Source organism: Callithrix jacchus, chromosome 12 (assembly GCF_049354715.1).
Source record: "Callithrix jacchus isolate 240 chromosome 12, calJac240_pri, whole genome shotgun sequence".
Taxonomy (NCBI): Eukaryota; Metazoa; Chordata; class Mammalia; order Primates; family Cebidae; genus Callithrix; species Callithrix jacchus.
The window spans coordinates 30486504-30513614 of record NC_133513.1 but is presented as its reverse complement, the minus strand read 5'-3'; the positions used below and the strand labels follow the sequence as shown (position 1 = coordinate 30513614).

Sequence of the window (27111 nt, the reverse complement as noted above, 5' to 3'; positions counted from 1 at the left end):
CTGGTGCGGCTGCCGAAGCCTGCCAGGGGGTCCAACTACAGTCCTGGGGCCTTTGCAGGTCTGGGCTCTTGCCTGAAGGCCCTTCTACCCACCCCACACTTCAGGTGCCCACTTTTCCCTCTCATCGCCTTTTCCAACCCTCTATGCCCTCCACCCCCACCCCCCTTGCTCCTCCCCAAAGACACCAACCAAGCACTTTTGTACAATAAAGTTTAATCACAATTATAAAAATGTGGCGTTGGGTTTGCACTATTAACATATGTACAGTCCAGCCCAGCAGGAGGGGCCCACCCCGCCATCCTGGCCTGGCTGAGCCAGGGCGTGACACCAGGGTGGGAGGGTGACCCTCAGGGTCTGGCAGGAACAGATGAGGCAGGGTTCCAGGCACGGAGTCCCCAGGACTGGGGGTGCAGAGCCCCCCCAGGGGGAGAACATGGCCACTGCCCCAGAGACCCCTAAACTGGGGAGGGGTACACGCAGGGCACAAGAGGAAGTCCCCATTAACACAAAGCAAGAGGGCTGTGCAGCCCCCCAGGACAGAATCTGTACAGGCCGGCACCCCAGGTTTCCACAGGAAACAGCTGCTGGCTGCTACAAAACATTTACAGCTTCTTCTCCGCAAAGAAAAACAATCAGAGGGTGGTGGGCAGGGGCGACAGGAGAGGCAGAAACTGCCTCCAGGGACTGAGGCTCCCTTGCTGGGCTCGGGGTCCCCCAACCCCATGCTTGGAGATGGGGGCGTGTGGGCCTTACTGAGCCCACTAAGGCTAGGGGCTGCTGGGAGCTCAGGGCACCAGGGGGAATAAATAGGGGTGTGGGCACCCGTCCTGCCCCACCTCAGTTTAGGGAGCCCCGGCAGCTCTCCGTGCCACACAGACACGGGATCTTGTTGTCCTCCAGCGGGAACTTGTAGTCATAGGTGATCTCCTCGTCCACGCCGATGGGCTGCTTAGAGTAGATCACGATCTTCTTCTGGGACTCGATGGTGATGACCTTGGCATAGCAGTTGGGCTGCAGAGGGAAGGGCATGTGAGCTGCGGCCGCCCCCCCGCCCAGACTCCCCCACCCCACCCCCACCCTGGCCGGCCCCCCAGCGCACCGTGCAGCAGTGGTTGATGAACCTGGCCAGGTTGCCGCATTTGGTGGCATCGATGATGGTGTCGTGGTCCACCCGGAACAAGTAGCTGCTGCCAATGCCCTCCTGCACGTAGCGCTTCTCCCGCATGTCAGCCACCATCTGCCGGGGTGAGACTCGATGGTCAGGGAAGAGCACCCCATTTCCTGCCCCTTTGTACGCCTGCCAGCCAGCACCCCAGGTCCATGCCCACCAGGCTTAGAGCTGCAGCTCTGCCTCCAGCTCCCACTAACCCGGCACTGACTCTCTGGACTCTGCTTCCAGGAGCCCTCCCTCTTTGGGGAAGCATCCTAAGCCTCTCGTGGCTGATCTAAGTCACCCGCAGGGGACTCCAGGAAAATTTGCACCAGGCAGGAGAGCCACTGGCTCCTCTGAGCATCTGCCTGGTCACAGTGGGGCCCTGGACCGCTGGGGCAAGCCTGGGGCCGGGGGCAGCTCCTGAAATTACAGTGGCCATGTCACTGAAGGCAGCACCCTGCTCATCTCTCCTCCCTGGACCTCTCTCTAAAACAGGCACCTGTTGGCTGCTACGGGCCAATACAAATGGCAGGCTGCCCACATCAGGCCCACAGCTCCGTGTGAGCAGCGACTCTAACTTCCCAGAAGATGGTGAGGAGCCTCTGCATGCCCTCCTTGGTAACCTCACTCCCTTCCAAAGCCTCAGCTGCCAGCTGAGTAGAGGGGACTCCTCCCAAACTTCCATTTCCAGCCAAAAGCCACCTCAGTGGAGGCTGGGCGTCATCCCCTAGATGTCCCCGGGGCATTGCAACCCCACGTGTCCAGACTGGAGCTTATCTTGACCTCATATCTGTTCTTCCTAACTGCCATCTCACTGGCCATCCTGCCATACTCCCAGCAGCTAACAGCAGCACTGAGAAAGGGCCTCTGATCCCCCTCACCCTCACTGCTGAGCTCTGCCAACCATCTTGCACCCAAAACCACCTCTGCTGCCACTGCGTGGGTCAGGCCACCCTTGCCTTGGCCTGGATGCTGGTGTCAGCCTAGACAGGGAGCTCATTAACTGCAGGCCCCTCTTCTGCAGAAAGACGCTCTTCTGCAGAAGGCTCCCAAGCCCACACGGTCTGGGCTCCCTCTCCCCTCCAGGCACACGTCACTGCCACTGGCCCTGGTTTCTTATGAGCCCAGCTGACCTCCATGCCTTTGCAAGACAACCCTGCCTCCAGGCCTGTGCACATGGTATCCTGCACCCAGGCACGAACACCGCCCCTTACCTGGACCTGCGAGCTCCTTTCAGCTTTGCTCAAGCACCACGGTCTCAGGGAGGTCTTAGGCCCCCAGGTGTGTGCTCCCATAGCCCCACTTCCCCAGATCTCTTTAATACCAAATGCCATCCCTTAGGCATTTGTTTTTTCTAGAGACAGTCTCACCCTGTGGCCCAGGCTGGAGTGCAGTGGTGCAATCTTGGCTCACTGCAGCCTCCACCTCCTGAGCTCAAGCAATCCCCTCACCTCAGCCTCCCAGGTAGCTGGGACCACAGGGATGCACCATCACGCCCAGCTAGCTTTTGCATTTTCTGAGGACATGGGGTCTGGCCATGTTGCCCAGGCTGGAACACTGTCCTTTTGTGTGGATACTTGTTCAATGCCTGTCCTCCCCCTTCCCAGGCCCTTGAAAGGGAGAAGTGCCATCAGCTGTGCCTCGTGCTGGAACACTGGCACCTCCTGACTGCACCGGAGGGAGGCTGGTCTCACTGGTTAGGTCTCGGGGCTAGGGGGTGTGCGAGGCTTTAGCCAGGACAAATGGCATGTGTATGCGATCTGGTGCTGTCTTGCTGCATCAGGAGTTGGGGCGGGGCTGGGAGTTCAGCCTCACCTGACGGATGTTCTGACCCACGTATTCGATGACCATCTCATCAGCAGCAATGGGTTCCATGGCAAACAGACCCCACTCGTGGATGCGGCTCCTGCCAAATCGGAGCTTCTTCTTCCGGAACTGGGGGACAGAAAGGAGACTCAACTGCCGGACACCTCCTACACCTCAGCCCCTTTCTCTTCCCACAGAACTCCCAGGCAGAGAGTGTTCTGGCCGCTCACTACCCCCTCAGCACCCACAGGGACCACACAAGCCTGCTGAGCAGTCCCCTGGCCTCTGCCCCTTCCTGTCCTACTGCAACCCGCCCCTACTGCCACTGGGCCTCACCTTGAGCTGGTTGAGCTTTAGCAGGTCACTGTCCATGATGGCAGAGGTACCGATGGCGCTCAGCAGCCTCCGCTGCTCAGATCGGCGCTCGGACAGCACGCGGTTCGTCCCCTGTGAGAACAGCCAGGGAGGAGGTGAGCAGGGCAGGGAGGCTGAGTGGTGGGAGAAGCGCTGGAGGAGGATGCAGCACGTGATGGTGGGGCTGGGGCAAGGTTGGGCCCACCTGAGTGTCCACGCCCTCCAGCTGCCGGGCCGAGACTGGGCACACGTCCAGGTACTTGTCCTTCTCCTTCTTGCTGATGGGGTAGTAGCCTTCGCTGCGGGCTGAGCCTGTCTGGTGCTCCCGGGGCCCGTCCTGGGGCCGCCGCTTGCGTTTTGGGGTGGTTAGGTTGGTGAGTGCGAGGTGTTAAGGAAGAGACTGTCTCCTCTCTGGCCACAAGCATCCCAGCCTGAGGAGAGGTGGGGCCCACACCGTTGAGCACACCCAGGTGAGGGAGAGGGGAGGAAGCTCCAGCCCCATGGTTCCTGCCAGAAATGCTCTGGGAGGCAGAAAAGAGGCACCAGGAGGGGTCGGAGAAGGACCCATGCCCACAAGGCCCAAGGAAGGCCACCCGCCCTGGCGCCCATGCTCAGGATATTCGTGTGATGGACCCAGTGGGTGTCATTGAGCCAGTCAGCCCCGCTTGTCTGCTGCAGCAGCCGCTCGTACGTAAGCCGCAGGTAGCTCATGTCCTCTGAGTCCAGGCCCGAGTTCCAAATGTCATACAGGATGGTCATCTGTTCAAACTCGCTGCGAGGTTCGTAGGCGCGGGGTGGTGGTGGCGGGGGCAGAGGTGGAGGGCGGTGGCGCCGGGTGTGGGAGCGGAGGCTGCGCCTCCGGAGGGCGCCCTCCCCGTCGCTGCTGCTGCTGCTCTCGGAGGACTCCTCCTCATCTTCTCCCTCCTCCTCCTCTTCCTCCTCCTCCTCGCCCTCCTCCCGCTGCTGCTGCAGTTGCTGGGGCTTGGGCTCCTCCGCCTCAGCCACCACCACCTCAGGGGCCTCCAGGACCTCATCGGCTGGGGAACTGAAGAGGGCGGCGGGTGCGGGCACTGGCTCCGGGGGCCGTGGAGCTGGTGCTGGGGGCGTGGGTTTGACAGCCAGGGCATAGTTGTGCTCCAGGAGGATGTGGCTGAGCAGGGGCCCGGGGCGCTCAGCCTCGTCCAACGTCTCTGTGGCCTCCGAGTCATCAACGGCAGGCAGGGCAGGCAGCCCACGCCGGGAGGGAGTCAGGGCCAGGTCAGCCAGTACTGCCAGGTCTACCTCTGTCCCTGGCTCAGCCTCTTCTTCCTCAGTGGTGCGGCCTCGGCCTCCAGCCCGGCTCCGGCCTCCACGAGACACCTCCTCAGGCCAACTCTTAACCAGAGACGCGTGGTCCAGGGGCAGATTGCGGATGGTCCGCTCCATGCCCCGGGGGGCCTTGCGAGAGACTGGGCCGGGAGACTTGGCCTGCGGCAGCGTGGCTACAGGGGGCTCTGGAGCTGGCATCACCTCGGTGGCAGAGAAGGAGACAGTTTTCCGGCGTTTCTTAGGTGGGGGCAGAAGGGGAATGGGAGAAGAGGGGCGCTCCTCAGTGCGTGGGGCAGGGGCTAGGGGCCCAGCAGGTGGCTCTAGGGGAGGCGGGGGCACACTGGGGGGCTGCTCCTCAGCAGGGCCTGGGAAGGAAGCACACAGGAAAGGGAGGTCAGGGAGATCTAGGCTCAGCTGCCCTGGCCACCCATGACCACAGGCTGTGCGTTCTCCCTGGCTTCTGCCCAGGAACTTCGAGGGGTACACAGACACCACGGCCTCAGCCCAATGGATGGTGCTCAGCATTCCATCTTGGCCAGATGGACTCCCTTGATGGGAGGGGGTTTCCCACCAGCTCATTCCCACCACGACACGCGAAGGGGATGCTTGGAGCAGACAGACACCTTCTATGTCTTCTGGAGCCACAGCCCAATGGGGGATGCCAACACAACACAAGCCATGGACTCCACTTTCCTACCCAAACTGGCAGAAGAGCCCTGCACCCAGTCCCCAGCCATGTCCCATGCCAAGGATCCAGTCAGTCACATTTCAGCTAAAATATCCATTATCTCCACCATAAACAACATTCTCAGTTTAGCAAAGTGAACACAACACAACCTAAAAAGCAGCATCTTTGTATTAAAATATTTTATGTAACTTGCCTTCCTCCCCCTCCCCTACAGAACTGGGACCTGCCCTGTGGGGAGGGGCAGGAGACAGTCCTGCTAGAGAATCGAGGCTGGAGCAGAGATCACAGGATGCAGGTGGCTGGGGAGGGGACACACTGGCTCTGAGCTGGGGGTACTGCCTCCCCAGCCACCCCCAGGACAGGGAGTCCATCCTCCCTGGACCCCCATCCCTGGGAAAGCCTGAATGAGCCTTTCAGAGTCAGCCCAATGGATTTTTGTGCCTAACAGCAATCACACCTCTTACGTAGAGTAACTCATGTAATTCTCACAAGAGCCCAAAGAGGTTCTTATCTTTTTTTTTTTTTAAGATGGAGTCTTGCTCTGTGGCCCAGGCTGGAGTGCAATGGTGTAATCTTGGCTCACTGCAATCTCTGCCTCCCAGGTTCAAGCAATTCTCCTGCCTCAGCCTCCTGAGTAGCTGGGACTACAGGCACAGCCACCACACCCGGCTAATATTTGCATTTTTAGTAGAGACGGTTTCACCATGTTGGCTAGGATGACCTCCATCTCTTGACCTCATGATCCACCTGCCTCTGCCTCCCAAAGTGTTGGGATTACAGGTGTGAGCCACTGTGCCTGTCAAAGGTTCCTATCTTACAGACAGGGAATCTGAGGCACTAAGATGAGGTTACAGTTACCAGATGACAGAAGGAGCTCTGCCCCCAGGCCATGTGAGTTTAGCTTATGCTGTGAACTGTAGCCCAGACTCAGTGGCTTTACAGCTGGCTCCCCCACTCAGTGCCAACAGGGCCGCTGGCACCAGGTCTGGCCCTAGGGGCAGCAATCCGCCTGAGTCCACTGCACTCCCCACCCTGGCGACCTGAGCCAGGCCCTCAGCGGCTCCTTAGGCTCTGAACACCCGCTGGGGTCTCAGTCTGTGGCAGCAACCCACTCCAGGAAGCTAGCAAGGACCCAAATACACCCGGGCCTCCTCTCATCTTCCTCCCTACCATGCTGGGGCAGTGCCCCCCACATATCACCTTGCAATCCAGCCCACATGTCCTTGGGAAGCCTGCCCCAAAGGAGACCAGTCCCCTCCCAGTGCAGCTGTTGCACATACACTTCCCTCTGCAACTGTCCCAAAGGAAACCTGCCCACCCTTTTCATTTAGGAGACAACTTTTGGGGGCATCTGCCCACTCAATATGACTTCCACGGTCTTTCTCTGAGAACTGTTCTCCTGCCATGCTCAGGTCCATGGGGTGAGGCCCCAGAAGCCAGTTCCTACTGTATAACCTACCCATCCCCAGGGCCATCACTAACATCCCCAGATGGCATCACTAAGATGGTGGTCACTGAAACTGGTTCCAGTTACTAGAAACTCAGTGAGCCAGCCGGGCACGGTGGTTCATGCCTGTAATCCCAGCACTTTGGGAGTCTGAAGTAGGTAGATCACAAGGTCAAGAGATTAAGACCATCCTGGCCAACATGGTAAAACGCTATCTCTACTAAAAATACAAAAATTAGCTGGGCATGGTGGCGAGTGCCTATAGTCCTCAGGAGGCTGAGGCGGGAGAATGGTTTGAACCCAGGAGGTGGAGGTTGCAGTGAGCTGAGATTGAGCCACTGTACTCCAGCCTGGGTGACAGAGCTAGATTCTGAAGAAAGAAAGGGAAGAAAAAGAATAAGAAGGAAAAGGAAGGGAATGGAGGGAAGAGAGGGAGGGAGGGAGGAAGGGAGAAGAGAGAAACTCAGTGAGCCTTCATTACGGCCCCCTTGCCCAGAGCCACAGCTCCTTTGTCCTTGGTAACTCAGACTCCCTTGTCGTGTCCTCTCACTATCCAGACACCAAGGGGCCACCTGCATCTTCCTCTCCTCTTCTACCTCCCCAGGGGACTTCGAGATCACACCTGTTTACCTGGATTCTTGCATATCCAGTGATTCCCTTCAATCACTCTCAGCTCCCCTCAAGCTGCCACACACCTGGCCTTGTCAACCTGCAGAATGGCTCCACCTTGGAGATTCCCCATCCTCTCAACCACTCCTCACTGTTCAGTCTGCCTCACTGCACCTTCAACTTCCCATCTGTTTCCCTCCAGCACATCACCCTCCTCCTAAGTTAACTTCCTCCTCCACCCTGCCCAGACCCCAGGACCCACACTTTGCCCTCTCCTGTCCCAGCACCTTCCACAGCCCCAGGTCCTCATCGTTCCACCACCTCCACCTTGTGGACCCAGCCAGCAGCCACCTCTCCCCTCACCCCCAGGCCCCAGCTCTGGCAGTGCCTTCCAGCATGGGAAGGCCCAAGCAAGGGGCTCACTCTGTCTCCAGGCTACAGTGCAGTGGTCCGATCACTGTTTATTGCAGCCTCCTCAACGTCCTAGGCTCAAGCAGTCCTCCCACCTCAGCCTCCCCAGAAGCTGGGATCACATTGCCCAACTTTTTTTGTTGTTGTTAGCCAGACTGGTCTCCAACTTCTGGGCTCAAGAGATCCTCCTGCCTCGGCCTCCCAAAGTACTGGGATTACATGTGTGAACCACCTCACCCAGACTTGAGCAACTTTCATCTCACTTCCCCACTTTCCAAGGTTCTTACTCCACCCTTCCCCTCACACTCTTAAGGCTCAAGGCAAAAAGAGGCCTCAGGCACAACACCCCAATCTCCCTGCCTCCCCACTGAAGGATATACCTGCAGCAGATCTGGAGGCTACTCCTCCACCTCTCTAGAAAGGCCATGCCCGCGAGTGATCCTCTCTCCAGGCACATCTACCTGGCCCCTCTTTCCTTCAGTGCTGGAACATGCCTAACCCCTTGGTTACTTGGAAAAGCTAACCCCTCCCTCAACCCTGCCCTCTGTTCTTGCTGACTCTCCAACTCCAGCTGGGTAACCTTGAGCTTGTTTCTGCATCTCACTAAGCCTTGAAGCCCTTATCTGTAAAATAGGAATCACAAGAGGTTGTGGCCCAGGCGCGGTGGCTCATGCCTGTAATCCCAGCTCTTTGGGAGGCCAAGGGGGGCCGATCACTTGAGATCAGGAGTTTGAGACCAGCCTGGGCAACATGGTGAGACCCTGTCTCTACTAAAAACACAAAAATTAGCCAGGCATGGTAGCATGCACCTGTATTCCCAGCTACTTAGGAAGTTGAGGCAAAGAATTGCATGAATCCGGAAGGTGGAGGTTGCAGTAAGCCATTGTGCCACTGTACTCCAGCCTGGGCGACAAGAATAAAACAATGTCTCAAAAAAAAAAAAAAAAAAAGGGGCCGGGCGCACAGTGGCTCACGCCTGTAATCCCAGCCCTTTGGGAAGCCGAGGTGGGCAGATCATGAGGTCAGGAGTTCAAGACCAGCCTGACCAATATGGTGAAACCCTGTCTTTACTAAAAAATACAAAATTAGCCCTAGGTGTGGTGGCATGTGCCTATAGTCCCAGCTGCTTTAGAGGCTGAGGCAGGACAATCGCCTCAGCCTGGAAGGCAGAGGTTGCAGTAAGCCGAAATCGTGCCACTGCACTCCACCCTGGGTGACAGAGCAAGGCTCTGTCTCAAAAAAAAAAAGGGAGGTTGTGGGGACTCAATGAGAAAATGAATTGTCAACATGCGATGCCTAGAGCCCCCAACTCTCCTTTCTTTTTTCCTTTTTTTTTTTTGAGACAAAGTCTCGCTCTGTACCCCAGGCTGAAGTGCAGTGGCACAATCTTGGCTTATCGAAACCTCCACCTCCCAGGTTTGGGGGATTCTCCTGCCTTAGCCTCCCAAGCAGCTGGGATTACAGGTACCCACCACTGCTTGGCTAATTTTTGTATTTTTAGTAGAGATGAGGTTTCATTGTGTTGGCCAGAGTGGTCTCAACTCCTGGCCTCAAGTGATCTGGCCGCTTCGGTCTCCCAAAGTGCTGGGATTACAGGTGTGAGCCACTGTGCCCAGCCCCAACTCTCCTTTCTATCTCAGCAAAAGTGGCCCACCCTTCTGGAAAACTCCCCTCCCCTCATTCCTTTATACCCTGTAACTTGACCTTAGTCTGAACCCCTCAACTGAAATCGATAAGATTACCAGTGACCGCCTGTCAAATCCAACAGATACTTCCTATCTCAGCCTTGCCGGTGGCCTGGTGATAGAAGGCCACTCCCTCCTTTGCAGAACCTGAGCATCCTCTAGTGTTCACACTCTCTGCTCCCTGCTTCTTTCCCACCTCTGGTCACCCTTCTCAGCCTTATTGGGTCTCCCCTTTCCAACCTCTCACAGGACCTGAAGGCTCTGCCCCTTCTCTCCCTCCACTTGCCTACTTGGGTCTACAAGTGAATTCACTGCTACACTTTTTTTTTTTTTTGAGATGGATAATCTGCCGCCAGGCTGGAGTGCAGTGACGCGATCTCGGCTCACTGCAACCTTTGCCTCCTGGGTTCAGGTGATTCTTCTGCATCAGCCTCCCAAGTTGCTGGGACTACAGGCATGTGCCACCACACTCAGCCAATTTTTGTATTTTTAGTAGAGATGAGGTTTCACCATGTTGGCCAGGATGGTCTCAATCTCTTGACCTCATAATCTGCCCACCTCAGCTTCCCAAAGTGCTGGGATGATAGGTGTGAGCCACCATGCCCGGCCTACACTTTCAAGACCTAAGCACCGACCTCACATCCAGCCTACCGTTCTTTCCAGACCCCAGATCTATGGATCCAACTGCCACTGTTTCTACTGGGAGGCCCCGGGGCATCTCAAATGCAATCCCAACTACACTCATCAGTTTTCTTCCTTGTCCTGATTTTCTTCCCGAGTTTCCTTTCCTGGGGCAGTTTAACCAAGTCATCCTGCCTCCTGAATTCCCCTCCAATCCTTACTCCATTGCCACTCCACTCCTCTGCCGCATCAGAACCCCCAGCTTTGGTTCATGCTGTTAAATCTCACTGGCATCCTCTCAAACCCCCAATGTCACCCTGCGTCCTCCTCCCCTCTTCCAAATCTCTCCTCTTGCTAGAATGGGACTTTTGAAATGCAGTTACAGTCAGGCTCCTCTCCTTCCTGCTCTCATGAGAATGAAGAGGACTAAGATCCATGCCTTCTGACCTGCCGGTGACCCCACAGGCCCTTCTGTTATCCAATGGGCCCAGGAAAGGTCATCTGAAGTGTAATGAGAGCCTCAACTCTCCTCTCATGGGGCCTGGAGCTTAGCAGAGTATACCAGTGTGAGGAGGTCTTCCTGTGGGCACTGCCTATCGCAGACCACAGATTCTCAAAAGTGTGCAAGTGGGAGACCCTTGGGAGGCCACGTACATCTTCATAGCCCATCTTGTCTTTGAGATGGAGTCTCACTGTCACCCAGGCTGGAGTGTAGTGGTGCAATCTCTGCTGCCTGGGTTCAAGCCATTCTTGTGCCTCCACTACTTCCCAAGTAGCTGGGACTATGGCGCACACCACCACACCTGGCTAATTTTTGTATTTTTTGGTAGAGATGGCATTTTACCATGTTGACCAGGCTGGTCTCGAACTCCTGACCTCAAGTAATCTACCCACCTCGGCCTCCTAAAGTTCATAGCACCATCTTGAATACTGACTTATTTGATCCCTCCTTGCAACACCTAGTCCAAGCTACCACCATAATTTGCCTCATATACTGCAATAGCCACTTAAGAGGCACCCTGCATCTGCTGTGGCCCCTTTCCAAGTTTTCTCAGCACTGCATCTTTTCGAAACACACATCTGACCATGTCATCCCTCTGATGGCTTTCTACTATCAAAATAAAGGCCAAATTCCTGACATGGCTGGCCTATTTGTCTGCAGAGCCAGCCCTCACTCACCTTTCCCGTTTAAGCCACCCCAGCGTCCCCAGGCCCTCTGGAAGGTCAGCTTTCTTCCATGTCTTCCAACCTGCTGCTTCCCCTGCCAGAGGGCCTTGGCACATGCTAAGCCAGCCATGCTGCCTGCTTGCCCAGACTTCAGCAATGCCTCAGCAGGAAGCCCTCCTCCACCTGCAGGTGTGCTCCAGCTGGCTGCCCTGCACTTCTTCCTGGCGCTTCTCGTGGTTCATAACCACAGGTTTTCCTAGCTTTTATTTTTTTAGACCAGGTCTTGCTCTGCTGCCCAGGCTAGAGTGTAGTTGCATGATCTTGGCTCACTAAAACCTTTGCCTCCCAGGCTCAAGTGATCCTCCCACCTCAGCCTCCCTTCCCAGCAGCTGGGATCACAAGCACATACCACCACACCTAGCTAATTTTTGCATTTTTTTTGTAAAGACAGGGTTTCACCATGTTGCCCAGACTGGTCTCAAATTCATGAGCTCAAGCGATCTACCCACCTTAGCCTCCCAAAGTGCTGGGATTACAGGCATGAGCCACCGTGCCCAGCCTCCTATGTATTTCTTATTTAGTGAAGCTGTCTCTCCCTGTAGACTGTAAGCATGATGAAAGCAAGAATGCTGCTTGCGAGGCTCAGCATCCCATCCCCTGCACCTACTGTGTGGCTGCAATGAACACTCAATAAATTATCTACTGCTTGGGCCGGGCGTAGTGGCTCACGCCTGTAATCCAAGCACTTTGGAGGCCAAGGTGGGCAGATCACCTGAGGTTGGGAGTTCAAGACCTGCCTGACCAACATGGTGAAACCCTGTCTTTAAAAAAAAAAAAAAAATTATCTACTGCTTGAAAGAGCAGTTCCCTCAGCAGGATAAGCTATGCGAATGTGCTAGAGTACAACAACTAGATGCACAAACCCACAAAGGAAAGCAACTAGAACCAAGTTCTGTGTTAATGTTAATACTCGTTTTCTACCTTTTCTTAAGCCCATTTAATCACCTGCACTTATACAACACTCACTGAAGAATGGGCTTAAGAAAAATTAGAAGGAAGAACTTATTCAATTGGGCATTTTATCCTTAATTTATTTAAGAGAAGACCAACCCATTTTACTCTAGTAGCCAAACACCTAAGCCTGGGGCTCATTAACCACCATGAAAGTGCTGTTTGAGGGCCAAGCGCGGTGGCCTACGCCTATAATCCCAGCACTTTGGGAGGCTGAGGCGGTGGATCACGAGGTCAAGAGATCGAGACCATCCTGGTCAACAAAGTGAAACCCTGTCTCTACTAAAAATACAAAAATTAGCTGGGCATGGTGGCGCGCACCTGTAGTCCCAGCTACTCGGGAGGCTGAGGCAGAATTGCTTGAACCCAGGAGGCGGAGGTTGCAGTGAGCCGAGATTGAGCCATTGCACTCCAGCCTGGGTAACAAGAGTGAAACTCCGTCTCAAAAAAAAAAAAAAGAAAGTGCAGTTTGTGTCAGAAAATCAGTGTCTCTAGAAGGGAGTGACAGGAGATGGTGACGTTTTATGTTTTAATAAAGTCACACACTTGTACACAATAAATTCAGGCGCCACTGTTCTCTCCCTCTCTGATATACACAAACCCACACACAGATCCAACCGACAGCCTCGTGGCACCTACCTGCCAGCCTTGCTGGAGATGCCTCCTGTTCAGGCAGGGGTGTGACTGGGGAGCCTGCAACCCTCTCTGGTGCGGGCACCTCCACAGGTGCTGGCGGGGGTGCTGGGACTTCTCTGGGGGGTGGGGAAGCTGAGGGAAGGGCTGCTGGCCGCTCTTCTTCCTCTTCATCTTCAGAGGAGGACTCAGAGGATGAAGAGGATGAGGAAGATGAGGACGACGAGGAGGAGGAGGAGGAGGAGGAGGAGCTGGAAGAGCTGCTGCTCTCGGAGTCCGACGTGCTGTCATTTTCGCCATCTGAGTCAGCATACAGAGAACATTTGGAGGACGAATCGCTTTCCTCGTCCTCACCTGGAAATCCAGAAGGGGCAGTCAGGAGAGGTGGGCATACCTCACTTGGCCAGCCTCGAGTTCCCTAATCACTCCCTGCTGTGCATGCTGGGCTCTGGGCTAGAGGCAGGGAAGTCCAACAGACCAAGGAGCTGGATAAGCAAACCATTTGCTCACTGTGGGATAAACATCAGCACATGATGGAGCAGGGAGCAGGACAAAGCCCCAGACTGCCTGAAGAGGCCCACAGGGAAGGCATCCCGGGGGGACAGACTGAACTCAAGAAGGACAAGGAGTCTACCACACAGATATGGGGACTACACAGGGATATCCAAAGCAAGAGGAGGTGGAGGCTTGAAAACTGGCAAGCAGGCTGCTCTGGCACTCGAAGCTTCCCAAAGTGGGTCTCGGGACCCAGTCTGGACAAAGGACTGGGTGAAAAAGGATTCTGGGCTGAAAAGCTTAAAAAATATGACAGGCTCTAAGCTTTGAGACTGCTCAAGTATAGGAAGGACTCAAAGAAACTGAAGAATTTCAGTTTTTGAGGAATAGAATTAGGTAAGTTAGACCAGAATGTGGTGGTAGCTGGGGAGAGGACTGGAAGAAGGTGAGATGGAGCTGAACAGAGCATGGTCAGGAGATAAACAGCCCACGGTGTTAGGCTGGGGAGATACCCTTCGGAGAACAGGCTGCCAGGAAGGATCTTACGAAGGGAAATTACAGGGTCGGGGGTGCCTTTTAGGAAAGAGATTTTATAAGCAGTTTGGGAAATAAACTGGAATAGAGGGGGAAGGATGGAAACAGAGATGGAAATCAGTCAAGACTGCTGCAAGAGGCTGGGCACAGTAGCTCACACCTACAATCCCAGCATTTTGGGAGGCTGAGACTGGTGGATCACCTGAGATCAGGAGTTTGAGACCAATCTGGCCAGCATGGTGAAACGCCATCTCTACTAAAATTAGAAAAATTAGGGTGTGGTGGCGCATGCCTGTAGTCCCAGCTACGCAAGAGGCTGAAGCAGGAGACTCGCTGGAACCCGGGAGACAGAGGTTGCAGTGAGCCAAGATTTTGTCACTGCACTCCAGCCTGGGTAACAGAATGAGACTCCATCTCAAAAAAAAAAAGGGGGGGCCGGGCGCGGTGGCTAAAGATCCCAGCACTTTGGGAGGCCGAGGCGGGTGGATCACGAGGTCAAGAGATCGAGACCATCCTGGTCAACATGATGAAACCCCATCTCTACTAAAAATACAAAAAATTAGCTGGGCATGATGGTGCGTGCCTGTAATCCCAGCTACTCAGGAGGCCGAGGTAGGAGAATTGCCTGAACCCAGGAGGCGGAGGTTGCGGTGAGCCGAGATCACGCCATTGCACTCCAGCCTGGGTAACAAGAGCGAAACTCCATCTCAAGAAAAAAAAAAGGTTCTGTCCCAGGCTCTGCTTTTGAACATCTATGTCTCAGCAGAAGAAGGAACAGGAGGAAGCATTTTGAACACTGAGCTTATTATTATCAAGGGGCCAAGGGTTCCTAAGAATGTGGTCCAAACAGATGCTCTCGCAGAGGACAAAGGTGACCCACAAGCCCAGCAGGAAAGAATGTGGGCTCAGAAAAGAGCTATCCAGGCAGCAGAACCCCTCCTCCAAGCCCAAAGTCGATTCTGTTGTCTGTGCTCACCATCTGATGCCCTAGTCTCCTTCTTTGTGGTATCCACAGCTTCCTCTCGATCTTCATCTTCCTCATCTTCCTCATCCTCCTCCTCATCCTTAAGAAAAAGGACAAATGAGGACTAACAGGAAGGAGACACCTGGTCTTCCACGAGGCACAGCTGCCTGGGCTCCAGCCAGAAATGCTGGCTATGGGAAAGTAGGCTTTGGCTGGGAGTTGGTGCCAGGGCCCTTACCTTCTCCGAGGAGGACTCCTGGGACGCTTCCTCCCCTTCACTGTCCAGAGCAAAGGACTTGCGGTGCTTGCCCTGGGTCTTGCTTCGGTCTTCGTCCCGCTTCGGGGGCTTGGTCCCCGGACGTCCGGGCTCTCCAGCCTCCTTCTCTCGCTCAGGATCTAGGCCAGCAGAGTAAGAGTTGGGGAAATTTACCATCAACCAGAAGATACCTGCCCTGTGCAAGAGGCTTTACATACACGATTACCAATCTTCTGATGGTCTTCATTTTACAGATGAGAATTTGGAAGCTCAGCAGAGAAATACAAACACCTCACAGTTACCTCACATTTCATAGTTTTATTTTTGTTTCTGAGATGTGGTCTTACTCTGTCAGCTCACCTGCCAGGCTCAAGCTATCCTCCTGCCTCAGCCTCCTGAAGTGCTGGGACTGCAGGTGTGAGCCACCATGCCTGGCCTTTATGCAATTTTTTTTTTTTTGACATGGAGTCTTGCTCTGTTGCCAGGCTGGAGTGCAGTGGCACTATCTCAGCTCACTGCAACCTCTGCCTCCCTAGTTCAAGTGATTCTCCTGCCTCAGTCTACAGGTGTGTACCTGTAGTCTACAGGTGGGACTACAGGTGTGTACCACCATGCCCAGCTAATTTTTATACTTTTAGTAGAGACAGGGTTTTACCATGTTGGCCAGGATGGTCTCAATCTCAACCTTGTGATCTGCCCGCCTTGGCCTCCCAAAGTGCTGGGATTACAGGTGTGAGCCACTGCGCCCAGCATTTTTTTTTTTTTTGAGACATAGTCTCATGCTATTGTCCAGGCTAGAATGCAGTGGCATGATCTTGGCTCACTATAACCTCCACCTCCTGGGTTTAAGTGATTCTTGTGCCTCAGCCTCCCAAGTAGCTGGGATTATAGACGCACACAACCATGCCTGGCTACATTTTGCATCTGTAGTAGAGACAGGGTTTCGCCATGTTGGCCAGGCTGGTCTTCAACTCCTAACCTCAGGTGATCTTCCTTCCTCAGCCTCTGGAAGCCACTGCGCCCAGCCACACATTTTTAAACATGTCCCGCCCATTTGATCTTATGACATTTTCTGGTTGGGTGGAAGAGGGAGCTGACTTGTTATGCCTGGCCCAAGAAGAGTATGAAGACCAATGGCTGTCCAGGGAAGCAGTGTGACTCAATAGGAGGTTTCCCGGCCATGGTAGCTAACAAGCAAGGGTTCAAATTCTGGCAAACTGGGAGGAAAACGGTAGGAGAGCATAAGCATCAAGTGGGAAACTTGGGGAAATGGCTCATTTAACTCAGAACTCTGTGATTCCAGACACTGAATTTCAGGGATGGAAAAACCCAAAATACAAAAAACTTAAGTCAGCAGACCAGAGGAAGACCCGCAACTACAATCTGGGGATAACCAACCCTCCGTGGTGCATCCCACACCTCTCAGAACTGCCGCATATTAACCCTGCACCTCCATCCGGCTCTGCCCTCAGGATGACCCGACCCCTTCATCCCTACCTCTTGGTTTCCCATCAGAACCCACATAGCCCACCCCTTCTCCCTATGCCTGACCCTGCTCACCATCTTCATCTTCCTCAGCAGGAGTGGAGGGACGTGGCCTCTTTTCCTCACTGGCCTCGGAAATTTCTGATGGCTCTTTCCGCTTTACCTAGAGGATGGGGAAAAGATGGAGCCTGTTTAGACCTCAAACACTCAGGCCAGGTGAGGTGGCTCATGCCTGTAATCCCAGCACTTTAGGAGGTCTAGGCTGGTGGATCACTTGAGGTTAGGTGTTCGAGACCAGCCTGGCCAACATAGTGAAACCCCGTCTCTACTAAAAATACAAAAATTAGCTGGGTGTGGTGGTGTGCACCTGTAGCCCCAGCTACTAGGGAGACTGAGGCAGGAGAATCGCTTGAACCTGGAAGGCAGAGGTTGCAGTAAGCTGAGATCATACCACTGTACTCCAGCCTGGACAACAGAGCAAGACTGTCTCAAAAAGAGAAACAAAAAACACAAACACTCATGGTTCCTGACCACCCCTACCCCAAGGGAGGGGGCCCCATCTTCCTTTCTCCACCCGACCCCACAAAACAGCAGTTCTGAGTACCTTGAATGAAGGCAGCCGCAGGGCCCCTCGCAGCCCTGACCCAAAGGCGAAGGCCTCAATGCCTGTGGTGCCCCCGCTCTTGGCCCAGTCCACGAGGGACAGCAGGCCAGGCTCCTTGAGCTTCGTCTTCTCTTTATCCTCCTCCTTGGCTTGCTGCTTGGCCGCGTTCTGGAATGGCTGCAGGCAGCAGTGGGGCTGAGCCCCAGCGCCCAGAACCCAGGCATTCCCTCCTGCCTGAGACCTACTCCCGGACCCCAGGAATACAGAACGCATCTACTTGCTGCTTCATATCTTGGTCACACCTGTCCCAGCCCCCGCATGGCATTATCTCAAAAGTCTGCTCATGTCACCCACCAGCCTCAAGAAATAGCTACTATTTCCACTTCACAAATGGCATAATGGAAGACCAAAGCTCAAAGAGACCTAAGGGCCTTGTCCATCACAAGCAAGCAATGGGGCCAAGGACAAACTTATGCTGCCTCCCAGGCCCGTCCATGCTTTTCTGTCCCCCCAACTCCCCTGCCCAGCCCGGGTGGCCCTGAAGGCCTGTGGCCTCTCTCCACTCGCCTCCATCACCTGTCTCCTCTGAGCTGTGCAGCCTGGAGGAGCCAGAGGCCCACTTCCTCCTGCAGAGCCCAGGGCTCCCCGGTCCCAGGTGCTGGCCTCACCTTGGCCTTCTCCTCCTTGCTCTCCCACCACTGGTCAAAGGCTCCAAAGGCCACGTTCTCCACCATCTTGCGGTTAAGGTCTCGCTGCATGATGCTCTTCATCTCCTGGACCAGCATGGCGAGCACGCGGCCCACGGTGCCTGCCGTTGGGAGGGTCTTGCCCTCTGCCAGCTCTGCTTCTTCCCTGGGTGGCAATCGGGCCTCCTCTCCCGAGAGTGAGGAAGAGGGCAGGGGCTCGGCTGCCATGGGCATGGGCAGGTGGTAGGCCTCCCGAGAGTATGCCCCTCTGCCCTCCTGCCCCTGTGCATACAGAGCATAGGGCAAGCCGTAGGCTGCCTCTTGCAGGGGTGGGAATGGGAGGAAGGCCTCCCCAAAGGCCCCACCGGGGGGACCAGCCGAGGCAGCAATCAATCCCTTGCCCTGCCGCAGCTGATGGAGCCGAGTTAACATCTGGGTCTGCATCTGGAAGGACATGGGCATCCCTCCCCACTGAGCCCCGAGTCGGTCCATGAGCTCCAAGGAGTTCACAAAGTCATAGATGTGAGGAGGTGGTGGAGGAGGTGGCGGGTACTCGGGGGGTGGCGGCCCATCAGGTCGGGGTGGGAGGAGGTAGGCAGGTTGGTGGGGAGGATAACCAAGGGGAAGGGATGCCAGGTAGGGAGGGGGAGGAGGTGGGGGAGGGGGAGGTGGCGGAGGCTGCTGAGGGGGTGTCGGGGCCGGAGGGGGTGAGCCACCCCGGTCGTCATCGGAGATCTCCATGTCGTCTCCAGAAGAGCATGGAGAAGCCTGTGAGGGCAGAGGAGGGTCACAGAAGGCTTCTGCCCATCCCAACCCTACTTTCCCATCTCGTTCCCTTCCCTTTCCCTTAGGCCCAACCCTGCCTCCCAGAGCCCAGGTGCCTCCTCTGGCTGACCCCACCATCACCTGGTTCTGTCCGTTGGTCTTGGGAGACTCCCGGGTGGCCCCTGGCTCCCCACTCCCTGTAGGTGCCACATCTTCAAAATTAGCTGGGGCTGGAGGGGGCGTGCAGGGTCCATGCCCTGACCCAGAAGGCACCTCGCTCCCTGCCTCTCTGGCCCCAGGGCCCACGCTACTGTTCTCTTCCTCCTCCTCTGTGTCAGAAGCCAGGAAAGAAAACTTGGAGCGCTGCTCCTTCAGCAGCATCTCGATGCGGGAATCTAGGCTGCTGTGCTGGGCGAAGGGCACGCTCTCATTGGTGGTCTCCGGGGCTGGGGAGCCAGAGCGAGCAGGTGAGGCTGGGCGGGGGGAAGTCCGAGCTTCTTCTCGTTCAGGGCTGGGTGCTCCTCCATCTCCGCCTCCACCAGGTTCTGGAGGCTCCGGGGGTGGAGCCTCTGAGGCAGGAGGCCGGTAGTCCTGGTCAGCAGGCCGGCTGGGCTCCGGGGGCAGATAAGAGGTATAGGAAGGTGGGAAGCGCTCGGCTGTATTTTCAGCAAAAGGGGCTCCAGGGGGATCCTCCCGCGTGGCTCGGCGGGGTGGGTAGGAAGTATGACGCTGGTAGCGATTCCAGCTTTCATAATACGCTGGGTAGTTTGAGTCAGAGCTACGAAACTGAGAGGACGAGGAGGAAGAGGACGATGAGGAGGACGAGGACAATGAGGAGGAAGAGGAGGCTGCGGCGGTGGCTGCCGTGGTGGCGGCGATGGCTGTGGAGGCGGTGGTGGAGGCAGAAGATGCAGAGAAGTGGCGGCGGGAAAAGGCATCTTGGTAGCTGTTCTCTGACCGCCGGGGCTTGAAGGAGGTTGAAGTGGTGCTGGAGAAGAAGCGGGGGAGTTAGCTGGGCTCAGCTCTCCATGACCAAACCAGAGCATCCTGGGTCCCAGGGCCCAAAGCCCCTCTATGCTTCCCTCCAAAGAAGAGCTACATGTTGGGTTCCTATCTAGTGTGTTCCCCGAGGACAGCAATTTGTTGACTGATTCCACAGAGAAACTAGAACAAATTATTTCCAACTCCCTCTTGGAGAGACTCTGGGTTTCTTCTTCCCAGTGGCAGCTCCCAGACTCTGTGGGCAGGGCCCCAGATGGGGTCTGCTCTGTACCTGCTTGAGTAGGCGGAGTCCTGAGAGTAGGGGGTGCTGCCCCGAGACGTGTAGGGGGTGCCTTGGGAGGACTGAGGGGTGAACTGGCCAAAGGAAGATGGAGTATCTTGGCGGCTGCTGGAGAAGCTTGTGTCCTGGGAGCAGGGGGTGCCATTGCCAGGAGTGCCCACTGCAGCACTTCCTGGTGGGTAGGCGGCCGTGTCAGAGGAAGGGCGGCGGCGGGATTCAGCCTGGAGGGACAGAGCAGGGCAAGGAGAGAGGAATGGGCTCAAACACCACTTGAAAACCTGCCCTTCCCCAAATCAGAAATCCTAGTTCCCTGTCTTTTGAAAGCATCTCAGCAGCTTTGCTTGGCTCTTCTTATATTTAACAGGGAAGCCCAAAACCTCCCAAAGACTGCTCCTGCTCCGGGCGCCTGGGTGCCATGCCCACATGTCTTGGGCTGTGGCAGCCACAAGCTTCTCACCGTCTCAGTGGCTGCACCCGAGCCTTGGAACTTCTCACTCAGGGCCTTGCCCCCAGTGGGCACAGTCTGAGGGGTGTAGGAGCCATTGACAATTAGTTCATAGTATTTCATTCGTTGTTGTCCTGGAGGGAGGGAAATGGGAACCAATTGTCAGATGGAGAAACTAATTCTTTCCTGATCTGGTATTCCTGCTTCTTTCTCAGGCCTCAAGTTTCCTACTAGTTCTTGGAGTCTGGGTTTCAGGATTTTAGTTCTCCTACCGTAACTCTACCTTTGGAACCGTCTACCTCTGAACTACCACAAACAACGTATTTTTACGACACTTCAGGATTTACGAAAAATACTTCTACCTATTTTATCATGTTGGATCACCAGAAGGGAAGCATCAGTACTACTGTTCTATAGTGACCTACACAAACACAGTCACAGAATTGGTGTGGAAGAGCTGGAATTCAAACCCAGAGACTTGATCGCCCCATGCTCTTTATTCTGTAAACTAAAGCCTGCAGAACAGCAGCCAGGGCCTAACTGAGCCTGCAGGTGCAGTGGGATGAACACCTCAGAAACACCTTGTGGGAAGGAAACAGTAATATCTAAAAATCATGAGATTTCACACAAAAACCCAGATTTGTGGCTTGAGTGTAGTGGCATGATACAAGCTCCACCTCCCAGGTTCAAGTGATTCTCATGACTCAGAGTAGCTGAATTATTTAGGCGTGAACCACCATGTCTGGCTAATTTTTGCAATTTTAATAGAGATGGGGTTTCGTCATGTTGGCCAGGCTGGTCTTGAACTCCTGTTCTCAGGTGATCTGCCCACCCTGGCCTCCTAAAGTTTTGGGATTACAGGCGTGTGCCACCGAGCCCCAGCCCTGACTTTTACAAATCAAATTCAGGAATGTTAAAACTCATTCCCAATTGCGAAATGACCAGTGACCAACAGCTGCCTCCTCCATACCATGCTGCAATCTGCAGCTCACCAAGGACCCCACCACTCCCCACCACTCAATACAGAAGCCCATACCACCTCACTTGCGTTCACAGTTCTCTTACTCTATCTCAAATTTCCAAACCAAAAAACCCCCAGAAAATCCAGTATTTCTGAGAATCTGGCATCAAAACCTATACAGGTTATAGCAGGACATATAGAAAAATTAAAAACAGGTCAGCACAGGCCAGGCATGGTGGCTCAAGCCTGTAATCCCAGCACTTTGGGAGGCCGAGGCGGGTGGATCACGAGGTCAAGAGCTCGAGACCATCCTGGTCAACATGGTGAAACCCCGTCTCTACTAAAAAAATACAAAAAATTGGCCAGGCATGGTGGTGCATGCCTGTAATCCCAGCTACTCAGGAGGCTGAGGCAGGAGAATTGCCTGAACCCAGGAGGCAGAGGTTGCGGTGAGCCGAGATCGCGCCATTGCACTCCAGCCTGGGTAACAAGACCGTCTCAAAAAAAAAAAAAAAACAGGTCAGCACAATGGCTCACGCCAGTAATCCCAGCACTTTGGGAGGCAGAGGTGATGGATCACTTGAGGTCAGGAGTTCAAGACCAACCTGGCTAACAGGGTGAAACTCCATCTCTATTAAAAATACAAAAATTAGCCAGGTGTGGTGGTGCACAGCTGTTATCCCAGGTACTCAGGAGGCTGAGGCAGGAGAATTGCTTGAACCCTGGAGGTGGAGGTTGCAGTGAGCCGAGATCATGCCACTACACTCCAGCCTGAGCAACAGAGCGAGATTGTCTCAAAAAAAATAAATAAATAAAAATTAAAATTAAAAACAAACAGGCTGGGCAGTGTAGTGAGACTTCATCTCTGCAAAGAATCAAAAAAACATTAGCTAGGAGTAGTGGTCCATGCCTGTAATCCCAGCTACTCAGGAGGCTGGGGTGGCTGAGCCCAGGAGTTGGAGGCTGCAGTGAGCCAAGATCATACCACTGCATTACAGCCTGGGTGACAGAGCAGGATCCTGTCTCAAAAACCAACCACCCAACCAATCAACATGACCTGGGCTATAATCTATCCGTCCAACCTAGTACAACCCTTTATATGGTTTTTTTTACTGCTACAGTTATGTGGTTGATTATGGTGTACTGCCCAACCTTGCTGAAGACACCACACACATACAAATCCATGTACCGTAATTCCACTCTAAAATCAGATCTGATTTCAGAAACATGCCTGGCCCCACTAGTTTCAGATCATGACCCTGGCTGCATTTGCATGTACTCTGTTACAGGCCAAACCTGAGTGGCAGGTGGAGGAGTCCTCACCTTTGATGTCAAGCTGGGCATGGATGATGTTGCCCATGACGGAGGTAAGGTGGAGGTTTTTGACCGTTTCCTTGGCGCCCCGAGTGCTGGTGAATAGCACACGGGCCAGGCCCAGGTGCTTGCGCGTACGGGGGTGAAGGAGGATCTCTACCTCTTCCACCTCACCGTACTTACGGCACATATCCTTCAGGAAGGTCTCCCGCACGTTGTCATTCAGCCTTGCAAAAGTCACTTCCTTCAGTGGAATCTGTCCAATATAGAACTCGTCCAGCTGGGGAAAGAACAGGAGTTGGTCTGGGGTCTCAACAGTGACCACTGTTCCTTTGCCCTTTGGGAAACTTTAGCAAGCTCCATGAAGTCAAGAGAGAGGTCCGGGAAACTGAGGGGCAAGGGAAGAGGGCCACAATAAGGGATGCGTCAGACTTGACCCTTTTTCCCTGAATTCTTCTCACCATAGAATAATGGCAAGAACCAGAAACAGAAATGTACAAACTGCGCCGGGCGCAATGACTCATGCCTGTAATCCCAACACTTTGGGAGGCTGAGGTGGGTGGATCACAAGAGGTGAGGAGTTCAAGACCAGCCTGTCCAACATGGTAAAACCCTTTTGTATTTTGTAAAAATACAAAAAATAAAATAAAATTAGCTGGGCATGGTGGTGGGCACCTGAAACCAGCTATTTGGGAGGCTGAGGCAGGAGAATCGCTTGAACCCGGGAGGCGGAGGTTGCACTGAGCTGAGATCACACCACTGCCCTGCAGCCTGAGCGACAGAGCAAGACTCCATCTCAATAAAAAAAAAAAGAAATGTACAAACTGAGAAATAAACATATGTGGAGAGAACAAGCTGCAGGGCGATGATTTCCTAGCTCAGCCTTTACACTACCATAAACAAGGCACCAGAAATACAGAGATGGAAAGGAAGAGAGTCCCATACAGAAAAGTAGCAAGACATACACACACAAACACATAACACGGTGGCAGCGGAGGTGGAGACGGCGGGTTCTGGAGCCCAGAGAAGAAAACCTTCGTACGGAGTAGAATTAGGGAGGATACATAAAAATGGTGTCATTTTTACTGAGATTTGGTTATTAACAGGGGTTCATCAAATGACAAGGACCCCAAGTATAAGAACAACTTGGTGTTTTTGAAAAACTGCAAAGCATATGGTGTGGATGTAACACAGGAGTGTGCTGTCAAGGCAGAGGATAAGTGCCTTGTGCCAATGCCCCAAAACATGAACTTGTGCCTATGTGCCAATGCCCCAAAACATGAACTTGGCAACAAAAGGAAAATAGAAAAGTAGTAAAGTCAAAGAGACAAATGACAGCAGGGCGAAGCAGAAACAGGGGCAAGAATGAAGGCAAGGAGACCAGGTAAAATGAATACCAAGGTCTCCATTAAGCAGCAGTGAGAATAGAAAGATGAAGAATAAAAAGAAAAAAAAAAGAGCCAGCAGGAATTGGTGACCGACTGTGAGAGAAAAGGAGAGAATCATAGGCTGCTAGGCTGTGCAGCTGAGTCGATGGGACCGCCATGTATGAGCAGATGGAAAATGAAAGAGCAAGGTTAAGGGGGTAGATAATTTGTTTCAAATCTCTTAAGTCTGAGATGTCTGTGGGGACTCCAAATGAAACTGTCCCCCTACCAGGCATATAAGCCAGGAGATGTTGGCTGGAAACAGATATTTGGAAGTCATGAACATTTAGGTAATAGTTGAAGCTGTGGGCGTGAAAGAGATTGTCCAGGAAAAGTTTACAAAGCAAAAAAAAGAAGAAAAAGAATACTGAGGGGACCTCATAGACAATTCATTTAGAAATGAAGAATGAAATAAAGAATCAGAGAGGGAAACGAAGAACCATCACTGCCCCAGGCCCAGTTCAAGGCCTGTTGAGTATCCTGCCTAGAGTAGGGAATGGGAGTCCTCCAAAGAAACAAGATGGAAATGACATCACCAAATGAGAGGTGGGGAACAGTGCAATCCAGGTAGGCAGTGGCCTTGTCATTCCCCTTGACTGTCAAGGAACAGGGAGATCCCATTGCTGTGCTATGCACCATCCAGGAATACACAGTAATAGGTATAGCAGCTAAACAGTCTTTACCTCATCGTTCCACAAGTCAACACTCTAGCCACCAGGGATACACTTAGGACACCTGACCTGTACCTTTCTAGAAAACAAAGTGTACCTCCTATCCAGAACAACTGAGTCTCAGAGTTTGCTAAATCTGACTGGGACCCTTTCACTGGAAACCTTTTTATTCAGCTACAGTGCCAAGACGCATCCTCCACACCCTCCTAGGATTACCACACCAGGAGCCCAGCAGACACCTACCTTAAACTTAGGGACTGGGAGGGAAAAGTCTCTGTTTTTGGACCTGACATGGCAACGGGGGTCTTGGAGGTCTTCGACTGGTATATACTTTGAGTCCTAGGAAGGAAAGCAGGAACAGTAAGAGAGCTTAGGGTGAATCCAGGCTGGGGAAGTCTAAGAAGCCCATCTGGACCCACACATCAAAAGAGCTGGGTTCAACTGCCCACTTTCAAGAGGGCAGGCTACTGGTACAGGAGTTCTAGGTCCTGAACAGAGTCACAGAGGACAGGGGTGCCTGGAGCTCTCCGGATGGCAAGGAAAGGCCCAGGCACTCACGTTGACACTGAAGTGGACTCCATCATAGCGGTACACCTTCTGAGAAGGCCTGCGCAGAGCAGGGTCCAAGGCAGGATCCACGATGAGCTTGTAGTTCCGCCACTGGAAGCTCGGGGCCTTCTGCCCATCTCCCCCACCTTCCTGATCCATCTTTGCTCATTTACACTGTTAGGGAAAGGGGGATATGCAGGAAGGGTCAGGACTTGGGCCTGACTCCTCTGCGGTTCCTGATTGGCTAGCCCCAATTCCAGGTTCCCTCATCACTCAAGTTTTCAACCCTCACTCTGACCCGGGGCTCCCCTAGATTCTGCCCTAAGTACCCTCTGTCTCGACCACAACAACCCGGCCTCTCTCCACCTCCCAACTCCACCGTCAGGCACCCAGGCCCGTCTCGAGCCCCCTTACCTTCCCGCTCTCCCTAGCGCGCGCCCCACTTGGCCTCGGCGCAAGACCCTTCCCCCGCCCCCTGCAGGCCCCGCCCCCTCCCGCCTCCTCACCGGCCAGCGGCCCGGGCCGAGCCCGGCCACGGCTCCCACACACCCGGCTCGCGTCCCCGCGCCCCGATCCGCCAGCCGAAAGGTGGCACCTCTTCGGGGCGTTGGAAACACCGCGAGACCGAGCCCGAGACCCGGCTTCGGCCCCGAATCCAGGCAGGGGGTGGAGGGAACGCGCGCTGCTGCCCTCTTCTCCCGCCCCGGCGCGTTCTGCACCCCCCCAGCAGATCTCCGCGCACGCGCGCCGCGCGGCCCCACTCACCCGCTCCCGGCGAGCGGCTCCCCCTCCCCCCACCCCGCGCGGCACCTCAGCGGCGCGAGGCGGTGGCAGCGGCAGCGCGAGACCCGGCCCCGCAGCGGTGGCGGCGGCGGCGCCCCCCCACCACCACCTCCCCGGCGCGCGCACCAAACACCACCGCCACCTGCGCGAGGCCCAGCGGGCACAAAGTCTGCATTCGCACTTTCGCCACGGGCGCTTCTGGGAGACCCACGGGGCCGGGGATAGCGGCCTCGTCTCGGCCGGCGCCCTAGATGGCTCGGGATTTGCGGCCCAGGGAGCCTGGAAATTGGCCGCATCCCCCGGAGAGTGGGCTTCGCCACAACGATCCAGATGCTGCGGCCTGGGGTGCTTGATGAATCGGCGGCGACGAACGCTGCGACTAGTCCCTGAGGAAAAGAGGCGGGGCGAAGGGGAGGAGGCCAGCCAGTACTGGGGAAGCTTCAGTGCCGCGTTCGGTAGACGCAGATTCGCCGGGCGGGCGGGGCGAATCGGTAGACAGGATGCGCGCCGATTTGCTCTTCTTCCCTGTCCCTTCCTTGCACAGCCAAAGGTCTAAGAGGCTGCAGATTCGCCACCGTTCCCAGCCTCAGCCGTAGCCTCCCCTTCATCCACCTTGATGGAGTCAAGAAAATAACGGCCGTTTAGCCAATCCCTGCTGGCAGAGTCAACTTTTTCTGGATTTTTCTTACTGGCCCAAGTGAGAGGATAGCTCGCTTCAGACCCTGGGGAAAATGCTTCCAGCCCAGAACGCCTCTCAGAGTCCGAAAAGAATTTTCAGCCGACCACAGAGGGACCCAAGGAATTCTGAGGATTCGGTCTGGCGAATCTGCGGATTCTGCTGTGGGCGGAGCCGAGGCAAGGGGCGTGGCCAGGGCGTGCGCAACCCAGGGTGAGGGGGAGCCTCCGGGAGGGCCCACTAGGACCCACCCGGGTGGGAGGGGCGGCCGGGAGGTGGAAAAACACCACGGCGAGCGGTGACTCAGGCGGTTTACCCGGC

The 27111-nt window shown here is 54.8% G+C and overlaps 1 protein-coding gene across 9 annotated transcripts; it reads right to left on the bottom strand.

Moving 5' to 3' along the window:
• Positions 1 to 196: 196 nt before the first annotated feature.
• On the bottom strand, positions 197 to 26920 carry SETD1A (SET domain containing 1A, histone lysine methyltransferase). Of its 9 annotated transcripts, none has more exons than XM_017978873.4 (19): positions 26257 to 26920; positions 25341 to 25505; positions 25026 to 25121; positions 22694 to 22964; positions 20422 to 20543; positions 19956 to 20185; positions 18824 to 19670; positions 17900 to 18685; positions 17232 to 17408; positions 16703 to 16790; positions 15125 to 15282; positions 14899 to 14986; positions 12900 to 13247; positions 3934 to 4986; positions 3519 to 3691; positions 3296 to 3406; positions 2969 to 3088; positions 1100 to 1237; positions 197 to 1011 (listed from the first exon to the last, which is right to left on the bottom strand). In XM_017978873.4, the coding sequence occupies exons 2-19, from the start codon at positions 25488 to 25490 to the stop codon at positions 838 to 840; spliced, it is 5130 nt and encodes a 1709-aa protein (XP_017834362.3). In that variant the 5' UTR covers positions 25491 to 25505; positions 26257 to 26920; the 3' UTR covers positions 197 to 837. The 9 variants fall into 9 exon arrangements, with proteins under 9 accessions (XP_017834362.3, XP_035123341.2, XP_035123340.2 ...); XM_035267450.3 differs by having other exon boundaries at positions 26296 to 26920; XM_035267449.3 differs by having other exon boundaries at positions 26241 to 26285.
• Between the last annotated feature and the right edge of the window lie 191 nt (positions 26921 to 27111).